The sequence below is a fragment of the Periplaneta americana genome, chromosome 15 (assembly GCF_040183065.1).
Source record: "Periplaneta americana isolate PAMFEO1 chromosome 15, P.americana_PAMFEO1_priV1, whole genome shotgun sequence".
NCBI lineage: Eukaryota > Metazoa > Arthropoda > Insecta > Blattodea > Blattidae > Periplaneta > Periplaneta americana.
Window position 1 is genome coordinate 92,029,543 of NC_091131.1, and position 21,071 is coordinate 92,050,613.

Below are 21,071 nucleotides of genomic sequence, written 5' to 3' on the forward strand. Positions count from 1 at the left end.
AGTCGGGCCATTTTTTATTTCTGGTACTGTACATTCACTTTCGTGCATGAACTGTGTTACAGTATTCAAGTTACTATTATTATACACAGATTTAATACAGTTGACGCTGTTTCTCTATTCCCAGTTTCCATTTAATTCTATGTAAGAACATGTCCTTTTCTAGATAGCTATCTTCATTGCATCTTCCACCTCATTTCTTCAACATCATCTCGGTTATCTTCTTTTTTTCTTGCTTCACAAAATATTATGAACCATAAACAGAAAATAACGTCAAAAAATCATTAAATATGGACACAGGTATAATAAAATATTTGATATAGAAATGTTTATGTAGTGGAGATATCTTTGGGTATGAGTTACAAAATTACAAAAGAGAACCTCAGTCACATCTAATAATTTTATTTTATATTATTGTTCTTTGCCTGCTAATTAGAACTGTACAAGAAAAATAGTACTCGTATATTACGATACAAGGTTAGGAAGTGCGCTTTACAACATCGAGAAAAATTTGAAAAACGAGCAGAAAGATTTTTTAATTTTCCCATATTTTATATTGCACTTCACAAACGTGTATTGTACAACATTTCTGCACGATCATATTTTTAAAATTGCGAATACAATATATTTTCCGTTGAAAAATTAGAGCAATATTATTCCAAAGCCTTCGCAAAACTGCATTGTAATGGTAACTAAGTAACAATAAGTGCACTGAAATGGGTCTATTTCAGTATAGTTTTATGTTATGAAGAATGGTTTTCCTAGCAACAAGTTTCTGTGTGGGAATTCTAAATTTCCAATAGCTGTAAATACAACAAAGAACACGATTGTGCAAAAAATATTTTTAAGTCTTGTGCTTCTCTATCACCAGTCATTAATCACCGAGTTAACACTTAATACAATGTATGATTTTATAGTACATTATGCAACGAGCCTATAATGATAGTAATTAAGACGCGAGTATGTTTGTTTATGAAACGAGCGCAAGCGAGTTTCATAATTTTCATACGAGCGTCTTAATTACCATTATAGGCAAGTTTCATACGACTTTTTATGCTCGACCATATTTCTAACTTGAAATTATTCAGAAGTATTCATTTTATTCGTATCTAACTGAAGAGCGGAAGTGACCTTGTGCATAGCTAGTAAATTGTGAGATGTGCGCAGACGCGAAAGTATTGATTTTTTCCGAGGAACAATAATGTCATTGACCTTGATATAATCTGAGAATAACATGAACTAATTTTGATATAACCTGGAAATTGATTTAGAATTGAAAAACGAGATGACAAATTGAATTTATTTGAATATTATTTACAATTAACGCTAATTATTATAGTAACAGAACATAACCTTCTGCGGCAGTATTGGATTTGCAGCCTCCGTGACGTTTCCCTCGTCTTTCGATTGCATATCAGAGAATAATCGAAAACCTGAATTTTAATGAATAGGTGTACTTTTATGACATGCATTAAAGGACTGCTACCATGTGTATAATTACTACATTTCGGCATGGTCGAGCATAAAGTTACTTACATTTGTTAGTATTTTTTACTTCTTATATTATAGTTTTTCAAGTTCAAAATGTCTGTGCTGAGAAATTATTTAGATTTATTTTATTTAGATTTATTTATTTAACCTGGTAGAGATAAGGCCGTCAGGCCTTCTCTGCCCCTCTACCAGGGGATTACAACTATAACATGAACAATAAGATTACAATTAATATTAAATTTACAATTACAATTACAATAAAAATTAAAGTACGACAAGAATACCTGATTAATGAAAGCTAGACATTTTATCATAGAAGTTAAGAACAAAGAATATTTTTGTATTTACTAAATTACAAATTAAACCTACAATAACAAAATTCTATAGTGATGAAATTACCGGATATTGAGAAATTATGATAAATGGGCTTATGCACGTTCTTTCCCTCTAATCATCGTGTATGTTCTTCGATATGTATAACACAATTTTTTTGTATAATGTACTATACATTCAGAGTAAATATATTCTATTGTTTCTACAAACATATATCGCTTCTTTTATATTATTTGTCACTTATACTCATAGTTTAATCATTACTCTAGTGTTCATGAGGAAATATTCGCTTTTATTGATTTTAGAAATTTAATTTCTTCTATTTGCATATTTCCTTAGTTACTAATAGACAACATTAGCCTTAAAGAAGTAATTTTAAAATGAGATTTCAAATTAAATTTGAAGTTCTTTCTACTGCTTTTTTAATACTTTTCTATGTTTCGCTTATTTTGTATGCAATTTTTCTGAAAAATCCTTTATAGAGTACTTTACTTCGTCTCGTAGGTGCACTCTTCAGTTGTTCATCTCTACCCACAGTAAAATAATTATAAAATATTGGGCCCTTCGCCTGAAAATATAAATAGAACATCTATAACATATTTTATGAGACTATACATAGAAAACCTGCTTTGTCTATCACAGGGTCTACTTAGACTCGTTAGGATTTGAATCTGGCCTGTTGGTTCATAAAGAACGGTTTCTTTTTCAAAAAAAAAAAAAAAAAAAAAAAAGAGAGAGAGAGAGAGAGAGAAATCAGCGGTTTCTTGTAGCTACAAATAACCCCATTTTAACTTGCACGGCTTCTCTTCCCTGCGTTCTCGGAGTGGGAACGAGTGGTTTTAAATGAGTGTTCTGTCGAAAGGTTTCCCATCATTTAGTGGCACATGTGGTAAAGCAATGCTATCGTTGGTTTTCTAATCCGTCTGCTTGTGTTTCGAGGTCGGAAATAAATGGAAGATGTATGGGCTCTGTGTGATGTATGTGGCGGCAAAATGTGGCTATCGATCACATGACCAATGACGTGTGTGAGTGTGTCAGAGTGTCAATTTCTCCTTCGGTTTCCCCATTTCCTATATAGGTTGCGTGCATGCTACTACTGTTTTGTTCCCCTCTTCCCTTCCTCCCGCGCACTCTATCATGCAAAAGATGGATATGTGGATATTTCAATCTGACCTCCATTTGAATGGCGTATTGCATCAAAGCAGGGGAAACGTGCATTTATGTGGAATACGCAATTTTTTTCCAGTCCATTGTATTCACGCTGCTTGTCCTTGCATAGAATTAGCAACTTCAGCTTTTAATATCAGTTCATAACCAGAAGTAAAAATTTCAACTCCTTAACATGAAATTTGTTTGCACATTTGAATATTTGAATGAGAGTAAATAAATGTAGAAAAAATAAAAATGTTGAAAATTACTTTAAAATGATTTTCCATCACGGGAATCTGTTTGTAATTTTGAAATATAACTAAGTCTAAAGCATTAATTGAAATCACGATTATGTTGATAAACTTGATCAATATATAAATAAAAGGTAAATAGGCCTAATAATTTTTTCTTCAAAAATTAAAAGTGGGTTTTCCTCCAAAAATAACGAAAATTTCACCCATCTCTTCCGTTAATAGTATCCGAGATCAAAATAACAATAATAATATCATTATCATAATAATAATAATAATATATTATTATGTAATTAACATAATCATAGTAATATTTTTATTCCTCAAGAATTTAACTTGGCTTTAGGTTCATTTGAACTTGTTTCTATACCTTAAGATAGGCCTACTCTTGATTTGACCAACGTTGTTTAGATCATCTTCTGTTTCGATGTCTTTTAGGTTGATATTGAAATGCTTTCTTTGGCATATGGGATGATTCAATTCCCTGTAGGCGATTTAGCCAATTTTAAATCCTTATTATTCTTAGTATTATTATTGTTAGGTATTATTACTCTTATTATTATTATTATTATTATTATTATTATTATTATTATTATTATTATTAAAAGTCTGTCCCTGATAAGAGGCTCTAGTTAAGATTTATCTATCATTTCTCGCCCAATGAAACTGGACAATGAATAACTTTTGCTGTTGAAAGCGTCATTGAATAAAATACTGGTATACTATTACGTATTGCTACTACTGTTGCTGCTATTGCTACTACAATACTATTACCACCATTGTCCGTGGCTCCGTCGGTTAAGGCGTTTGCCTGCCGGTCTGAAGTTGCGCTCGGGCGCGGGTTCGATCCCCGCTTGGGCTGATTACCCGGTTGAATTTTTTCCGAGGTTTCCCTAACCGTAAGGTGAATTCCAGGTAATCTAGGGCGAATCCTCGGCCTCATCTCGCCAAATACCATCTCACTATCATCAAACTCATCGACGCTAAATAACCTAGTAGTTGATACAGCGTCGTTAAATAACCAACTAAAATAAAAAATAAACTATTATCAATCCTACTAGGCCTACTATCAACACTACCATTACAACCACCAGTCCACACATGTGGAGTAACGGTCAGCGCGTCTGGCTGCCAAACCAGGTGGCCCGGGTTCGAATCCCGGTCGGGGCAAGTTACTTGGTTGAGGTTTTTTCCGGGGTTTTCCCTCAACCCAATACGAGCAAATGCTGGGTAACTTTCGGTGCTGGACCCCGGACTCATTTCACCGACATTATCACCTTCATATCATTCAGACGCTAAATAACCGAGATGTTGATACAGCGTCGTAAAATAACCCAATAATTAAACATTAATTACAACCACCATAACCACTAAGAGCTTTGCTCTAAATAATCCCTGGGAATAAAGAAGATGGAAAAAGGGAAGGAAATACACCCTCCCATGTCCTTTCCACTGCACCGCTTTGGAAACGAATACATAGTAAAGCTCTGTGCATCAGTGGTGGATTTTAGGCAACCAATGAGAACCGAAAGCTATGATGCATACCTTATACAATCCGTCACTCAGCAATACTTACCTTCAGGTCTAATCGTATCAGTCCGATACATAACTGTCTCTGCCGGGGAATGTGGAGTGGGGAGTTGAGGGGTAGTCTGCAGTACCTCAGTTGAGATATTAGCGTCCAGCTCTGCTCTACATTCACGCCTGAGTTCTATCTTGCTTACTATAAGGATGTAAACGATATAAACTGCCAAAATTATATATATAGAGAGTACATATCAACCTACTGAACAAAATGACTAAAGAAATTTAATTATTTCTTATAATTTTATTTTTAAATTGTAAAACACCATGTTTTTAAGGTCGATGGCGTTTAATATTTGTTTACATTTCAACTTAACGTGTTTGAAATTTTCAGTGACCTTGTGCCCAACACATATCAAAACACAACAAGTAACGAACGACTGCTTAGGCGTATGTATTCGGCGAAGTGATCACTGACTATACAGCCCCTACCAAAAGTTTAAGGACACCTCTCCATAAGTGATGTTTCACTCCTGTCCTTATAATATGTGAAATCCCCTGATGTTTATACAAGGACCAAATGCCTGTGAAAAGTTAAATCTTTACTGCAAACTCAATCTGTTTATCTTTCAAACTGTGGGTTATATAACAATTTGTCTGTTATGAAACTTACTGAAAAATTACATATTTTGTAGGAAAAAAATTATTATTCCAAAATGGGTTGACTTAGATGAATGAATTTTGGAATGGCGTTAGATATTATCTCCAGTCATTCTTCTACATCCCATAATCTGCGACTTCAAATCCACACTCACTGAATTTCGCCCCTATTTTCATTTTTTTTTTTTTCAAGGAAGAAATCCAGCCTTTCCACACTTGGAGCAAACTCCACAGCTGATTAATAAATTGGAGGAAATAAGCTGATTGTCCAATGTTACGAACTCCCTATGTTATGGTGTAAATGGCAGTGGTGGACCCAAGGCTATTTGCTGCGAATTTCAAGCTTAAGAGAATTTTAAAAAATGGCAATTTTTCTAAAGGAAAAAAAAAACAATAAACATCAGGTGGTTTCACATAAGTATAAGAACAAGAGTGAAATATCACTTATGAAAGGGTGTCGTGAAACTTTTGATAGGGGTTGTATTCTCATTTTCAAAAAAGTTAGATTCTCAAAACAAATTTTTTTCTGGGAAAACCTTGACAGTTAGAGAAAAACGTTATTCAACTTTTTTTCGGAATATGTATTATAATTATGTATTTCTCGTGTTAAATTCTATCGTACCTGGTTAACGTGTTTTGGCCTGGTATGGGTCTTCTTCAGAACTGGTTGTTGTTGGTCTTGGCGTCTTTTTGTTTTGCTTCCTGTGGGGGTGTGTTTGTGTAGTGTAATGTGGAGTCAAAGAGTGTGTGTGTTCTGAAATTGAGTTGTGTGTTGAGAACAATACGAAATGTACAGACACACAAAAACACATCCAAATGAAATTCTCAACACACAACTCAATTTCAAACACACACACTCTTTGACTCCACATTACGCTACACAAACACACCCCCACAGGAAACAAAACAAAAGGCACCAAGACCAGCAACAACCAGTTCTGAAGAAGGCCCATAACAGGCCGAAACATGTTAACCAGGTACGATAGAATTTAACACGAGAAAGACATATAATACATATTCCGAAGTGATATAGTGTTAAAAGTTGTGTAATCAAGATATGTTAATTTTCTTCTTCAGTTAACTTATTTATGCTCTACCACAAGTACTTTTTGCCAGTGCATATCGTTTACATCCTGTATGTGAACTCATAGAGTTCTGTGACGTTCAATGCGCATGATGACATGTCTTCGTCTACCATATTATATTATTATAAGAGACAAATAACGTTTCGTTATGCATGCTTAAATAGAACCTTAGCTAGTGTCATCTGGAATAGCTTACACCGCAAGCCAAGTCCACCAATAGAATCATAACGTTAACTCCAATATTAATAGTTTATGATAAAACAGAAGAGGATTTTGCTCATATGAAATGAAGTAAAACAATAGTATGATAGACACATTTAGCTTGTAGTACACAATGTGTAACTTGTATGTCTGCTTAATGTTAAAATCATTAACATGATATCATGGTAACGTTTATTTCTGGGAAAACTCACAGCAAAACATCCTCTCGTCCCATTTATCTCAGTCAAGAGGTCAAACCCATTAGTACATACATGTTACATAAACAAGCATTTTATAGTTACCTTCAAGGCATAGACTGTAAGCTAGGGGTTAGCACATGTAGTTAATTACATATACACAATCATGCATCTACTGAAATTAGTAACATAACTTCTGCTGTATGTATCTAGAGATCATCATAAAATGTTTTTAATGCTTCTGTTCTGTGGGGCTACGATATCCGGAAGGTCTCTGTTACCGTAAAGTGCAAACACAATCAACCTAATGGCGTTGAGTTCTGATTTGCGAAAAGCGTTTAGTATTGCTTTGTTCTTAGAGGACACAAAAGAAGAGGTGTTTGTCAAATATCGTTACGTACGTTCCAACATCACACTTAAATAGGGAATCGCACTTAAATTCATTTACTTTTAGAGCTGAATAACGTTTATCTATGAGCCTTTGCCACGAACAAAATGTAAGTCGGATTGGCGCCTAATATCGTTAAATTCCAATAACTCAGTACTACCCTCCGTTGTAAAGTGACCGGTGTTGATTCCACGAAATATCAGAATGAGTCATTACTAGGGTTGCCAACCCTTCCGTATTCCCTGGGATCTCCCGTATTTGCCTCTAATTTTTAACAATCTCCCGGCTTCCGTATTTTTCTTCTCTTCGAGCATTTTTCTCCCTTATTTTTGCAATGTAAAAATCATTATTCTAAACATTTGATTTTGCCGTGAATGATGACCATATGGTGAATTTTGTTGTTCAAGAGACGCATTGAAATGTGCAGTTTTTTTTCGGAACGTAATACTTCTGGAAATGGGTTTAGTGCTCACCTGTTTAAAATCAAACAATATTAACATTATAATTTTGAAAAAAAGGCTAGTTTTGTTCTGTGCATACCAAGTAGTAATGCTCGTACAAAGAGGACGTCTTATCTCATGAACAATAATTGGACAGATGTTCGAAACAGGAGTACTACGCATCTGATCAAATCAGAGCTGCAAACTGCAGTCGACTTCAACTATAACGCAAGACAAAATCTATCTCACAATACTCTTAATTTAAGTTTAGCTGTCATAATGTAGAGTTAAGTTATTTTTTAGTAACTGAACCGAATAATTTGTCCATTTTCTATGTGGAATTTTGTCCATTTCTTAATCTAACGTATTTTCTTAAAAAAAAAGTCGGCAACTCTACTCATCACCCTCCACGAAGGCTTTGATTTCCCCAATGCCCCGCGTTCCGTAGTCGCCTATGATGTCTTGTAAACAACGACAGTGGCGACGTCAGCGCTCAGCGTTCATTTAACTTTGAATGCGTAGTACCTGTAAAAGACAGACAACACATATTTGTATGTAAATTAAAGAGTAAATGAAGGGCTTTCTGTGTTATTTAATTTATTCCATAATGACTTTTTTATACATTGTTACATAATTACTAAAAACATACAGTTTTCTCTCACTTTCTATTTTCATTCACTTGCCATGTCCAATATACAAAACTTGAATTTATACATATTGCGAGGGAAATAAGTAAATATGAGCTTTTAAAATCTGTAGTCAGATTTTAGCTAGCTTTTATGATTTAAGAGTTTTGGTATAATTTGTTAATACATCTTTATTATAGGCTATTGAATAAGATTTACGTGTCCACACCTGTGGAGTAACGGTTAGCGCGTCTGGCCACGAAACCAGGTGACCCGGGTTCGAATCCCGGTCGGGACAAGTTACCTGGTTGAGGTACCCAATTTGAGCAAATGCTGGGCAACTTTCGGTGCTGGACCCCGTACAGACGCTAAAATATCTAAGATGTTGATACAGCGTCGTAAAATAATCTACTTACATAAAAAAAAGATTTAAATAGTTCGCTGTGACGTTGTCTACAGATTATATGTATATATATATATATATATATATATATATATATATATATATATATCGGCGCGAAGCAAGCATCCCGAGTACATGCGCTAACGTAATGTAATATTTAATAAAATTAAAAACATGAGTACATTATAGGCCTACAGTATAACGTTATACAACGGTAACTTGGGAACCGATGTTTCCCTCTTTATTTATGTCATTGTGTTTCAAAATACACTTGTTATATACTACCATTACAAGCTATAATATTAGATGAGGCCTCCGTTCTCAAAATGGTAGTGGTGGTAATTTCTCCCCCAACCTCCATATTTTACGATTTAGATACTGCGGTATTCTTTTCTCTTTCCTTTCGATAGATGCAGACCTAAAAGATTAGCTTCTGATTCCTGCAGAATTCATTGCACTTAGACCCAGTGAATTCTTGAATAATTTTTCTGTTAAAAAATACACGTTAAGTTTTTTTCTTAAACTTTCATTTAACGTCGTCGTGTCGGCCTGAGTGGCGCAGTCTGTAGAATTCTGGCCTTCTGTGCCCAAGTTTGCGGGTTCGTTCCCGGCCCAGGTCGGTGGCATTAAGTGTGCTTTAATGCGACAGGTTCATATCAGTAGATTTACTGGCATGTAAAAGAACTCCGGCACACCGATGACGCTGATATAACCTCTGCAGTTTCGAGCGTCCTTAAATAAAACATAATTTACAATTTAAAGTCGTCGTTTACTGTTGATAAGTATCCTCCTTTTTATTAAATCCTACGTTTGTGATCTGGAAACCAACGGTGGAAAATAAAAATCCCTATCTTCCTTAGGAAGAAAAGTACGACCGACAGATTCTTTAGTAGCAGTGGTAGAAGAATCTTATTAACGATGCCCATACACACATAATTTATTCAGCGTCGAAATTCAAAGTGGACGAGAAGTAGCCGACAAATTTTGCCCAGAGCTCTGTATCAGGGAAGGAGTTCTTTTACGTGCTACAAATCTACGAAAAGAGACCCACTGCCTTACTTTCCTATCGAATGAAGCCACTTTATCTATTTTATTGCCCATTAGAGTCCATCATCCTCAGATTTTAATCCGTGAACCCAGGGAAATTCAGCCGCAGGACACGGCGTAAGATAAATATGGATAAGTGGGCGCTAGGCGTAATTAACCTGACATTTCTAGTTCACGTCAAAAGTGAAATTCCGTTTGACAACATCCTCGGCTGTGACTGTATCATCATAACTGATCATCTTACACTAACTCCATCCGCTGAAATGGAGCTGTTTGCACTGCCAGACTAAGAGAGTCCTATAAGTTCATAGCACCGTGTATATCGAAGACTGTTTTATAATTTCTTGTGCAGTGAGTCATTGTAGGAAGATCTTCTTGTAGCTCATTTGACGGGATTTCGATCCTCGACATCGATTAGAATGATCTTTTAATAAGGAAGTTCGAAAGATGTATATTAGAGACGAACAAAAATAACTGCCGCTCTCGCTTGCTGTGTTCGTTGAATTTGTCTTTCGAGTCTCGTCTCGTCACTCCTGCGCGCCTCGAGTGTCGCTCATCACTCCCGAAACAGCACTCGGTCGGCGTGGAAACACTTCGCAGCCCTGAATAACATACATCAATGAAATAAATAACATTATAAATGTTTAAATGAGACAAAAAGACAAAACAGAACAGTATTTTAGTTATCAAAATGTTCCGGTTCTACAATATGATATTGCCTATGGTTATATAAATAGAAACGAAAAACAATTCTCAAATAAATTTGCATTTTCTAAGAAATACACAACATATTGTTAATATATTTTTACTTGAGATTGTACACTTGATCCCAAATATATGAAAATAAAATTCCTAGCCTTTCAACAAGGGCCCAAGGACACTGTCGTACGGGTCCTCGGCCTTGTAGGCGCCGTCAGTCCTGCCCTCTCGATCGTTGTTCATCTCTAATGTATATCTTTTTCAGATATCTGTCGTTTACTTCAACTTCACACATTTCATTACATATAATTTTACTTTACAGATATTATGGTAAAGAGTAAACACAATAATACCTATGATCACAGTATTGAAGGACCAATGTCCGTTGATACATAGTCTTATAAAATTCACAGTCGTTTCTTTTAGTGTTTTGCTCTGTGAAGTTCATAATATATTTGTAATTATTATAATGACCAGTAAATTTTGTCTGTAGCCCTTTCATTCAGGCGCAGGGTTATTTAGAATATTGTAAATCTACAACACGGACTTCAAACATTATTATATTTGACGGAGCTTCTATCCCAAGTTATGGAAAAATGAGCGAAATTTAAAACTAAACCTTGCGTGCAATTCTCTTCATGATACCGCCACACAGGTGATTTGAACCCGGGTCCCACAAGCTCACGCTAGCTTGAAGCCATTCGCATCGCAACCTTAAACTCATATAAAGTTTATAGCCATTTCATAAATCCAGGATTCCCCCTTCCATCGTGAATTCCCCCACCCTCTATGACCAGTAGCAGCAGTACACTTAGTTATAGTTTCACCAACGTAACTCACCCCACCATGAAAAACGCATTTTCTCTCTCTGCAGTTTGGAGCCGGAAGCATTTTGCAGAAACTCGGACATTTTTGTTTTCCCCTCTTCGCTGTATAATATATATCATTTTCTAATAACGGAGACTGCTTTATAATGCAGTTTACTAGTTCCGATACGACATTCAAACATGCACACCCCTAAACCCATATGCGTATATAACAAAGAAAACTTCGCCATTTTACAGTTATTTTACTAACGTGTCCTATACTTTACTTCGCTCATTATTCCTATTCGCGTTGTTTTTGCTTCGAACAATGTCAATAATGACATGTCTCGCTGTTAAATGTTACATGAAAGAAACCGAGTATGACTGAAACATTCAAATTAAGTATTAAGAATTAAGAATGCAACGTAGGCCTACTTTGAACGTATTAGGAATTATACATTGTATTGGAAATCACCTTTACTTTTTAACTTTGCTCTAGAGTATGCCATTAGGAAAGTCCAAGATAACAGAGAGGGTTTGAAATTGAACGGGTTACATCAACTGCTTGTCTATGCGGATGACGTGAATATGTTAGGAGAAAATCCACAAACGATTAGGGAAAATACGGGAATTTTAGTTGAAGCAACTAAAGAGATAGGTTTGGAAGTAAATCCCGAAAAGACAAAGTATATGATTATGTCTCGTGACGAGAATATTGTACGAAATGGAAATATAAAAATTGTAAATTTATCTTTTGAAGAGGTGGAAAAATTCAAATACCTGGGAGCAACAATAACAAATATAAATGATACTCGGGAGGAAATTAAACACTGAATAAATATGGTAAATGCCTGTTATTATTCGGTTGAGAAGCTTTCATCATCCAGTCTGCTGTCAAAAAATGTGAAAGTTAGAATTTATAAAACAGTTATATTACCGATTGTTCTTTATGGTTGTGAAACTTGGACTCTAACTTTAATAGAGGAACATAGGTTAAGGATGTTTGAGAATAAGGTGCTTAGGAAAAATATTTGGGGCTAAGAGGGATGAAGTTACAGGAGAATGGGGGAAGTTACACAACACAGAACTGCACGCATTGTATTCTTCACCTGACATAATTAGGAACATTAAATTCAGACGTTTGAGATGGGCAGGGCATGTAGCACGTATGGGCGAATCCGGAAATGCATATAGAGTGTTAATTGGGAGGCCGAAGGGAAAAAGACCTTTGAGAAGACAGAGACGTAGATGGGAAGATAATATTAAAATAGATTTGAGGGAGGTGGGATATGATGATAGAGACTGGATTAATCTTGCTCAGAATAGGGACCAATGGCGGGCTTATGTGAACTTCCGGGTTCCTTAAAAGCCAGTAAGTAATTAAGCAAGTAAGTATTGGAAATACCATATCGACAGTATTCTGAAACTTTCTTTTGGCGTGTAACGTTTATATTCAAGCTACACTGACAGAAAAAGTGAAAGGGTTTTGCGAAATGAAAATCACACTGAAGTGCAAAGTAAAAACTTATCTGAACGAGTCCGTGCCTACATGCAGAGTGATTCACGAGGATTTACCGTCCTTTACGGAGCTTATTTCTGAAGACATTTTGAGCAAAAAATGTGATATAAAGCTAATTCATATTCTCAATATTATCAGAGTTAGGCCTACACTAATTTAAAGTTGTTTGTAAACTACGTTTTTTCTTTAGTTTGAAGGCAAAAGAATAATACTAATAGACAATGAACCATTGAGAAATATCATTTCTTTAATTGGCAAGTATTATGAAGCTAAAAATGTGGTGTTAACTCCTTAGTTGCTTCGTACAGACATCTTTTTTTTTTTTTTTTTTTTTTTTTAACTAGCAAATTACATTATTCCTACGCACTTATCACAACAATTATTATATCTGACATTCAGTAATAGTGGTTAGGTAACTTGTGTTCGAAAGTAGCCTTATAAAATAATATTAAAATTGTTTACAGTTACTATCCTAAACTAAATAAATGTTATTACTTAGATTTTCCCATTATTTCCAACGTTATTTCTGTTGTTTTACAGGTTGATGAAAAGACGCGGCCATTAACAAGAGCAGGGCGCGTTCAGCAACCGGCGTCAGCAGTAGAAGATCAAGGGTGAGTTTAAAAGTCTGTAAGTTTTTTACAAATCAAAACTAAGTTTAGTTATTAAAGATTTTTCTTGCCTAACTGATAAGAAATTTTAGACCTAAAAATGTTTTTCGTGATTTCCCACAAAGTTATGGGAGTGGACAAGGGTCGTTTAAAAAAAAAAAAAAAAAAAAAAAAAAAAAAAAAAAAAAAAAAAAAAAAAAACCTCTCAATGATTCGTACTTTGTTGCTACAGTAATATTGGTTTATTTTACTGTGTGAGATATCGATAAAAAGTCGATGGCTTTTGTAAGTCATTTACTAGAATGAACGCATTTCCAATTTTAATGTCTTAATATTCATTATTGTCTTGTGTTAAGCTTTGAAGAAGTACATACCAGAGTTAATTAAAATACATTAATTTAGGCCCTATTATAAAACCAACCATTAATTTAGGTTCTCAAAATGATTTTCGTTGCAGAAAAGTGATAAGTAATGAAACACACTAAGAGAAAACTAAACGTTATTCTATTACGATAAAATTATGAACCAATGTTGTAGCACCTCGCGAGATGTATCAGTGATGAGTCATTGGTTCACAGTTGGGAGGTCCAGGCTTAAAATACTGGGGTTTGCAATATCTGATATGGGATTTTAGTAGTTGCCTCGGTCATAATATAGATATTTAAACGAGAAACACGCGGTTGTTTATTGATTCCATTACAAAGATGTGGGCCTAATGGTGAACGTGGCAACATATGAAATGAATAATTCCATGTACCGTTCCAAAATAATTAGTGGCTGTATGACCTCGCAGTTATAGTGACAGTTAAAAGAATTAATATTGGAACTTTGGTTACTAAAAAATTAACGGAACTAGGTTTTTCATTAAAATTACTTTTCAGACGGAGTGACCATTCAATATAGATGTATTTCGGTATTTTGAAAATTCCCAATTTTTTATGGTCGCTAATGTTCAACTATCAGATTCGAACTGTAGTAAGGCCAAATACAGCCTGTCAAAACCACGAGAAAAATGATACACAGAATGGAATGAGACGATCCCCGTGGAAAGCCACGAATGTTGCACACAAAACTTGTGAAAAAAATTACAGATATTTAGTTTTATTAATGTAAAAATAAATATAAAACTGTTATAATTACACGAAACATAATAAAACTATTAACGATCTTTATTTTCTGACTATTTTACATATTGTAAGTTGTATTGCCATGACACTATCTATTCCTCAGTAATTAACAATTGAAGGTATCTGGACGTTGGATCTTACTCTTAAATCTTTCACCCGCATCTAATGTAATACTGTTTTTGTCGGATGATACTTTAGCTTAGGGGTATTTGCGTCAAAAATGTAAAAAGTTTCTAAACTCATGACTTTTTAAATTTTTTCTATACAATAACCTCTGGATTCTTAACATTATCTTATTCCCTCTGTTAAGTATTCGTAATATTCTATACATATGTTTGAACTGAAATTATTAATGGATTTATTTAATTTTATTATATAAAGACATTACATCTATAAGTACTGGATGTTAATTTTAATAATATCTGTGTGGTTGTAATTTATGTCCATGTAATATAATAAAAATTTCCCTTGTATGATGTAATTACATCGAGTTCCTGTACATATATTTTTAAAGTTATATCTTCCCGTGCGTAAGGCCCTTTCTAGTAATTGAGTACTTGTTACTTCGGAATTGTGTTGAATGATCCATGTAGTATAATATGGTGAATCTCTCGATAGACACTTGTTATCGGATCCTCCTACAGAACTCAAAACAGAACTATTAAGATGTTTACTAGGAGATGGAAATCACATCCACTTGAAATTACGATTATGTATTAGTGAATGTAGAGGGAGAGAAATTTGGCCGTAGAAACACATCTTTGCAAGGCAAGGAAACAGCAACAGTAATAACAAGAGGCTGTATAAAATAACTTGTTCGTGGAATGTGATATAATGCAATGTCGCACGGCTTGTAGGTGTTTTTACTTTAAAACCATGATACCTAACAAGAAGTCTGCTGCAAATGATACATGAGTTCCATTCCTGCTGCAGCCACCAGCAAGGGAGAGTGAGACAATAAAAACTAAGGAAAGGCGAAAAGGGGGAATTGCATAAATATGGTCGTATTTCTCTCGTCAAGCCCACTGCTGCCACCAGTTTATACATGTAGGGCTGAGGAAGAGTGGGTGGGAAAAGAAACCGGAGATGAAGGCAGCGATAGTGCGAGGGAGAAGGAGAGAGAGATTGTAGTAGAGAAGAAGAAAAACTGATGACTAATTTGTCCAAAATTCTCATCGGAGAGAAAGAGCATTGCGATAACAGAGACATGCGCCATGTTGTTAAGAGGGGCGGGGGTTGAAGAAGTCAGTAGGGTGGTGGGTGGGGAACGAGGAGACCAAGCTGTTGGTTTCACTCTGTTTTTTAGTCTGATTTACCGTGCGGCAGATATCACTTAGAGAAAGAGGGAATGGGTTTCGGGTTATGAGAATGACGGAGAAAGAATGGGGTGTGGGAGGATTGAGATAGATGCTGTGAGGGGAGAAATGGCTCAGAAATATAACTCACCTTTGCCCCGGTTCCAAAGTTTCCAAAAGTATAACGTCCCCCTTGTTGTTCGGTAGTCCCTTCTCCAAGAAAGGAGCCAAGGAGATGGAAGAAGCTGGAATTCGAGAGAGAAAGAAAAGTTGCTTGCTCTCAAGGAGAGATTTTGTCTGACGTATAGACATCACATAAGAAACAAATACAAGTTTAAATTAATAAATGTACAAAAGTGTATTCAACCTTGAATAAACATTTCGCACACTTACAATAATTGTTTTCAAACAAGACTTCAAAATGCGTAATAATAATAATAATAATAATAATAATAATAATAATAATGCATCATCACTAATAGAGCGAAAGTATACCAGAAGATTGTTAATCTCATACATATTCCACTACAGCAGAGGTGGACGATCATTCGACCAGTAAAGGAGTAACTTTTGGTCATCACATTAATCCCGTTAGCCTTTAAAGCTGGCTTTGCTAGACCAGACTAAGTTATTCATTTTTTTATTACAAATCTGTCTGGTTATCAGTACTATACACTAACCAAATTTCACGTTAAAATTTGTAGACAAGTTAGGTAAATGATTACAACACACACCAACAAAATTACTTAACATTACTTGAAAAGAAGCGAAACGCTGGCGTATCTAAGTTGTCAACACGAAATTCCACAAAATTGCTTAAATGAAAACCATAACAGTAACAGTATACCAGCTTCTCCCTAGATTTATACAAGTAAAGCAAAAAAATTTTAATTTTTGTAGCTTGATTTTTCGGTGAGTTTAAGACAATGAGTAGGCCTACAGTAAGTATCGTATATGCGTACCAAGGATATTATTTTCAACATCTGCAGTAAATAAGGTAAGATTTCTCAATAGAAACCTTTGATAGGCATGGATATCGCATTCGCTCGTTTAACAGGCCTCGCCTAACACCGTTTGGCGGCAAACGGCAGTGTAGTTCTCAGCGAAAAGCGTGAAAACTGACACACCAATAAACACTGAGCGAGAACGACTGTCAGTCCGACAGTAAGTGTTCACCGCAGTTGGTCAAATCAATCCGCTAGTCAAGAGGGTTGAGGATTTTGTTCTCGTGAATAAATCGAAAGAAAATTAGATTATTTTCGGCTCTTTTAATAACCTCAAAATTGTAACGGAATTGAGACATGATATTTTAATATTGTCCGAAACAATTTCCACTTATACTTAAACCAATCATTTTATTATTCTCGCACTTCAATAGTAATTTGTATTCAATCCTTAATCAATCTTCAGATAGATACACATATTAAATGCAATAGTAAAGGTAATAGACCTGTCTACCACTCCAATAAATGTAAGAAAAAGATTGCGTTTCTTGAAGTTAATTATGTGACCATACGAGCGAAAAGTTTTCTCGTTTTCAATTCATTAAGAGGAGGTTAAAGATTCGAGTGACCAAAACTGATACGTTATCATTTAATTTTTAATCTTGGAAACTACTCAGTGATGGCCAAATGTTCCAAAAACCTGTATATGTGTGCCTTACATGTGTCACATGAATTTCATTCTCATTGGAGAAGTAATTGTTTAACTGCATTGATAGGTCCCTTGAAATTACGTTTTTTTCGTAACTAAAAATTGGCTTTAATGTACCTCTTCTCAATAGTTGCAGCCAGAAGTATGAATATTTTTTCACACATGTTAGCAGCTGTATGTTACAATCTGAGGAACGAAATTCCCATAGCTTTATTACCACCATATGAAATAATTATAATTCTGTGTAATGCTAACTTCCAAACGAAAAAGAAAAAGTTATCAGAACATTTAACATTCAGTATGAATGAGTTTTAAGACGTAAAAATATGGTTGCTTGTTATTTGGTGTAATAAAGTGTAATAAGCGTCTATGCAGAACTTGAGTCAAATTGGAGTTGCAGTTTCCGAGAAAAGGAACTTCGAAGAATGTAAAACGTCGCTAAGAGAATAACAGCGATAAAAGTAAATGTTATAATCGGTGCTATATAACCTAACATGATTCAAAACATGCCATTTAGAATGCGTAAATTATACTTTTAATAAACTACATATATTCTCATTCAGAGAAAGCTGCAAATTTAATAGAATTGAAAGTGGAAAGTGTCATTTTTGGTCGTGCCAGTCCTCAGGCATCCTTTCCTCAAGGCAATGTTAGGATATCACACTCAATAAAAGAAGTGATTTTCCTTTAATTTTCACTTCGACAAATTTATCTATTACATTATAGTTTTGTACACAAATTCTGGTTACTTCTGATTCGGGACGAGTAGTGTTCTTCATATTTCTCTGGTTCATCAACTCGGTGACGAGATCAGATACGATTCTTGTCGTGTATTAAGAGGGATTTAATTAAAGACGAGCCATTAGATGATTATTAGTATGACTACTATTGATCTGAAGGATCACCTATTCTGTTGGATCCATTATGCCTGCCATGTCAAATAACTGAGCCAAACGTTACATGGTGCTTTTGGCTTTGAAAAATGACCCTTTGCAAGTATGATGGAAAGGCGGTTTTATCGCAGATTGTGGAAAAATATAACTTTCTTCAATTGTTAAATTGAGCTGTTGAAATGAGATTTTATGTGCCAATAAAACTAATATATGTTGAAACGTTTCAAAGATAAAGTGTGAAACAGTCTTATAGAAACATGTTCAGTTGACTGTATTAAATTAGCACGTGCTATAAATTTGAAGCAATATATTCTACAGTTGTTTTGAACCATGTTATAGACCAACATTAGTGCAGAGGAGTTAAGAAAGGATGTAGTAAGTGTGGGGAAGGCTTTTTCTCTGGGCGGAGAGACCAAAGTGCGTTAATTTGAGTCTGAGTACAGACAGAGCCTCGTGCCTGAGAGACACGTGGGGGCGATGCAGATTGATCGAATTACCGCACAAATTAGTGTTCCGTAGAGACGCTTACGGTCTTGTGTAGATCAGCATATTTCCGGCAGCTTCATTTCCGTGGCTTCCAGAAATGAACACACGGCTACTGCGGAGCTGAGAAATATTACCGAAATAGAAGTTGGCTTCCTCAAACCGCTGCCTATCTCTCCCTCCGTTATTGCACAACTCGTCAACAATAATATCATTTGGAGGTGAAAGTAACAATATTGTTGGGATGATGGAACAGAAGGTATAAAAGAGTAAATTTTATTGGAATACAAACTCATTCTTTAACAATTTCAAATGAAAAATAGTAAGGAAACAGGAAAATATTCCAAACAACCTGCACAGCAATGAGTAATCATAAACTTGGGATGCCCACTCCACGCGCTACTGACTACAGTGGAGGAATAATACAGCTCTCATTTCATTTCTTCTTCGTTATTTTTTCTCTCATTTCATTTTTCTATTCATTTATCCTACATATGTTTATTTTTCTTCGCTCAATCTTCATTTTTCCGTTTTTCTCTTTTACGCTATTTCTCAATATTTTCTCTCTCTTTCTGCGCTTTTTCATTCTTTCTCCTCTGTGTTTAATTTTCTCTCAAATTTCATTCTATCTTTCTTCTTATTTCAATATAACTGATATTATGTATCCATATTTCTTGCTTTATTTATATTTATACTTCATTTTGTATTTATTTTACCGATCTCTTTTTCCTTTCGTATTATGTTTGTCTTTCTTGTATTCATTTATTCATTCATACCTTCATTCTTTCATTCATTCTTTCTTTCTCTCTCCATGTTTTTTTTGTTTACACTTCTGTATAATTAACTGTCAAATCTATCTGCCTGCCTACCTGTATCTACCCTACCTATCCACCTACCTACTCATCCACTCAACCACCAACTTATCCACCCATGCACTTACCTACCTGCTATACATATCCATGTATCTTTCTGCTTGTCTATCTGTCTATGTCTCTGTCTACTTATGTATCTATTTATATCTATCTGTATCTCTTCTTCACTTGTCATACTATCTCTGCCAGGCTGCCTCCATCTCATCTATCCATCTGTCTCTGTATATCTGTGTTTCTGACTGTATACATTTCTTTAATTCAGGCGATGATATGGGAAAGGTTGTAAGTCATAAAAATGAAAAATAGTTTTGAGAACACCAGAAAATAGTATTACCAAAAATGTATTATTGTTTAGGGAACATCAGAAACCTTTCCTGATTGCAAAAAAAAAATGTATTTTTGTTGAAAGAACAGCAAGCATATTATATCTGACAAAACTTTATTCTGATTCTATGAAAGTAATTAAAAATCAAATGAAATGAGTTTATGAGTTTAACAAAAACAACTTATGCCACTTCTTATTTTCAAGCACAAATTTTTCATAAACATTCATGGTACTTCTTGTCAAGAAAATCTAGCATGGCCAATAGATCCTTTCTTTTAGGCTCAATTAAGACCGGCCTCTTTGTAGGAGGTTGTAATGAGTGCATATTTGCGATGGACTGGAAATACTGCGCTCTTTTGAAGATGTTGTACTATTTCCATGGTACGTCCTCCTTGAATGATTGTCTCGTCTTTATTAATGGGAAGTCGGCTCTTGAAATCTTTATCCAGGAGAGGGTGCTAATTTTAATAAGCGCAGTGTTAAGAAATCTGTCACATTCCATGGCAAAACCACAAAAATCACCAGGCATCATCGCGATTACATCTGTATTGGCATATACAAGTAGCTTGCACAAAAAAATAACGAAATAAATGTAGTAGACCTACCTATGTATAAAAACGAAGAATGACTCTGAAGTTCATATTGTCGAGGTGATGATTAACAAAAATGAAGACTTACAATTCTGAATCGAATAGATTTCGGTAGTAGTAGTGGCAGTAATAATAATAGAAGCAGTATTAGTAGCATTGGCAATAGTAATATTGGAAGTAATAACCATAAATACAGTATTAGTAGCACTGGCAATAATAGTAATGGCAGTAATGATCATAGAAACAGTATTAGTAGCATTGGAAATAGTGGTAGATGCAGTAACAATCATAGAAACAGTAGGCCTATTAGTAGCATTGGCAATAGTAATAGTAACAGTAATAATCATAAAAGTAGTATAGTAGCACTGGCAATAATGGTACTGGCAGTAATAATCATAAAGGCAGT

At 34.9% G+C, this 21,071-nt stretch overlaps 1 protein-coding gene across 3 annotated transcripts in view; it reads left to right on the forward strand.

The window, feature by feature from the left end:
* LOC138715199 (platelet binding protein GspB) overlaps positions 1-21,071 on the forward strand; it is a 1,124,434-nt gene that overhangs the window by 761,028 nt on the left and 342,335 nt on the right. For all 3 annotated transcript variants that reach the window (XM_069847835.1, XM_069847836.1, XM_069847837.1), the window contains exon 4: positions 13,357-13,430. In XM_069847835.1, the coding sequence (XP_069703936.1) occupies positions 13,357-13,430 (74 nt within the window). The remainder of the gene's footprint in view (positions 1-13,356; positions 13,431-21,071) is intronic.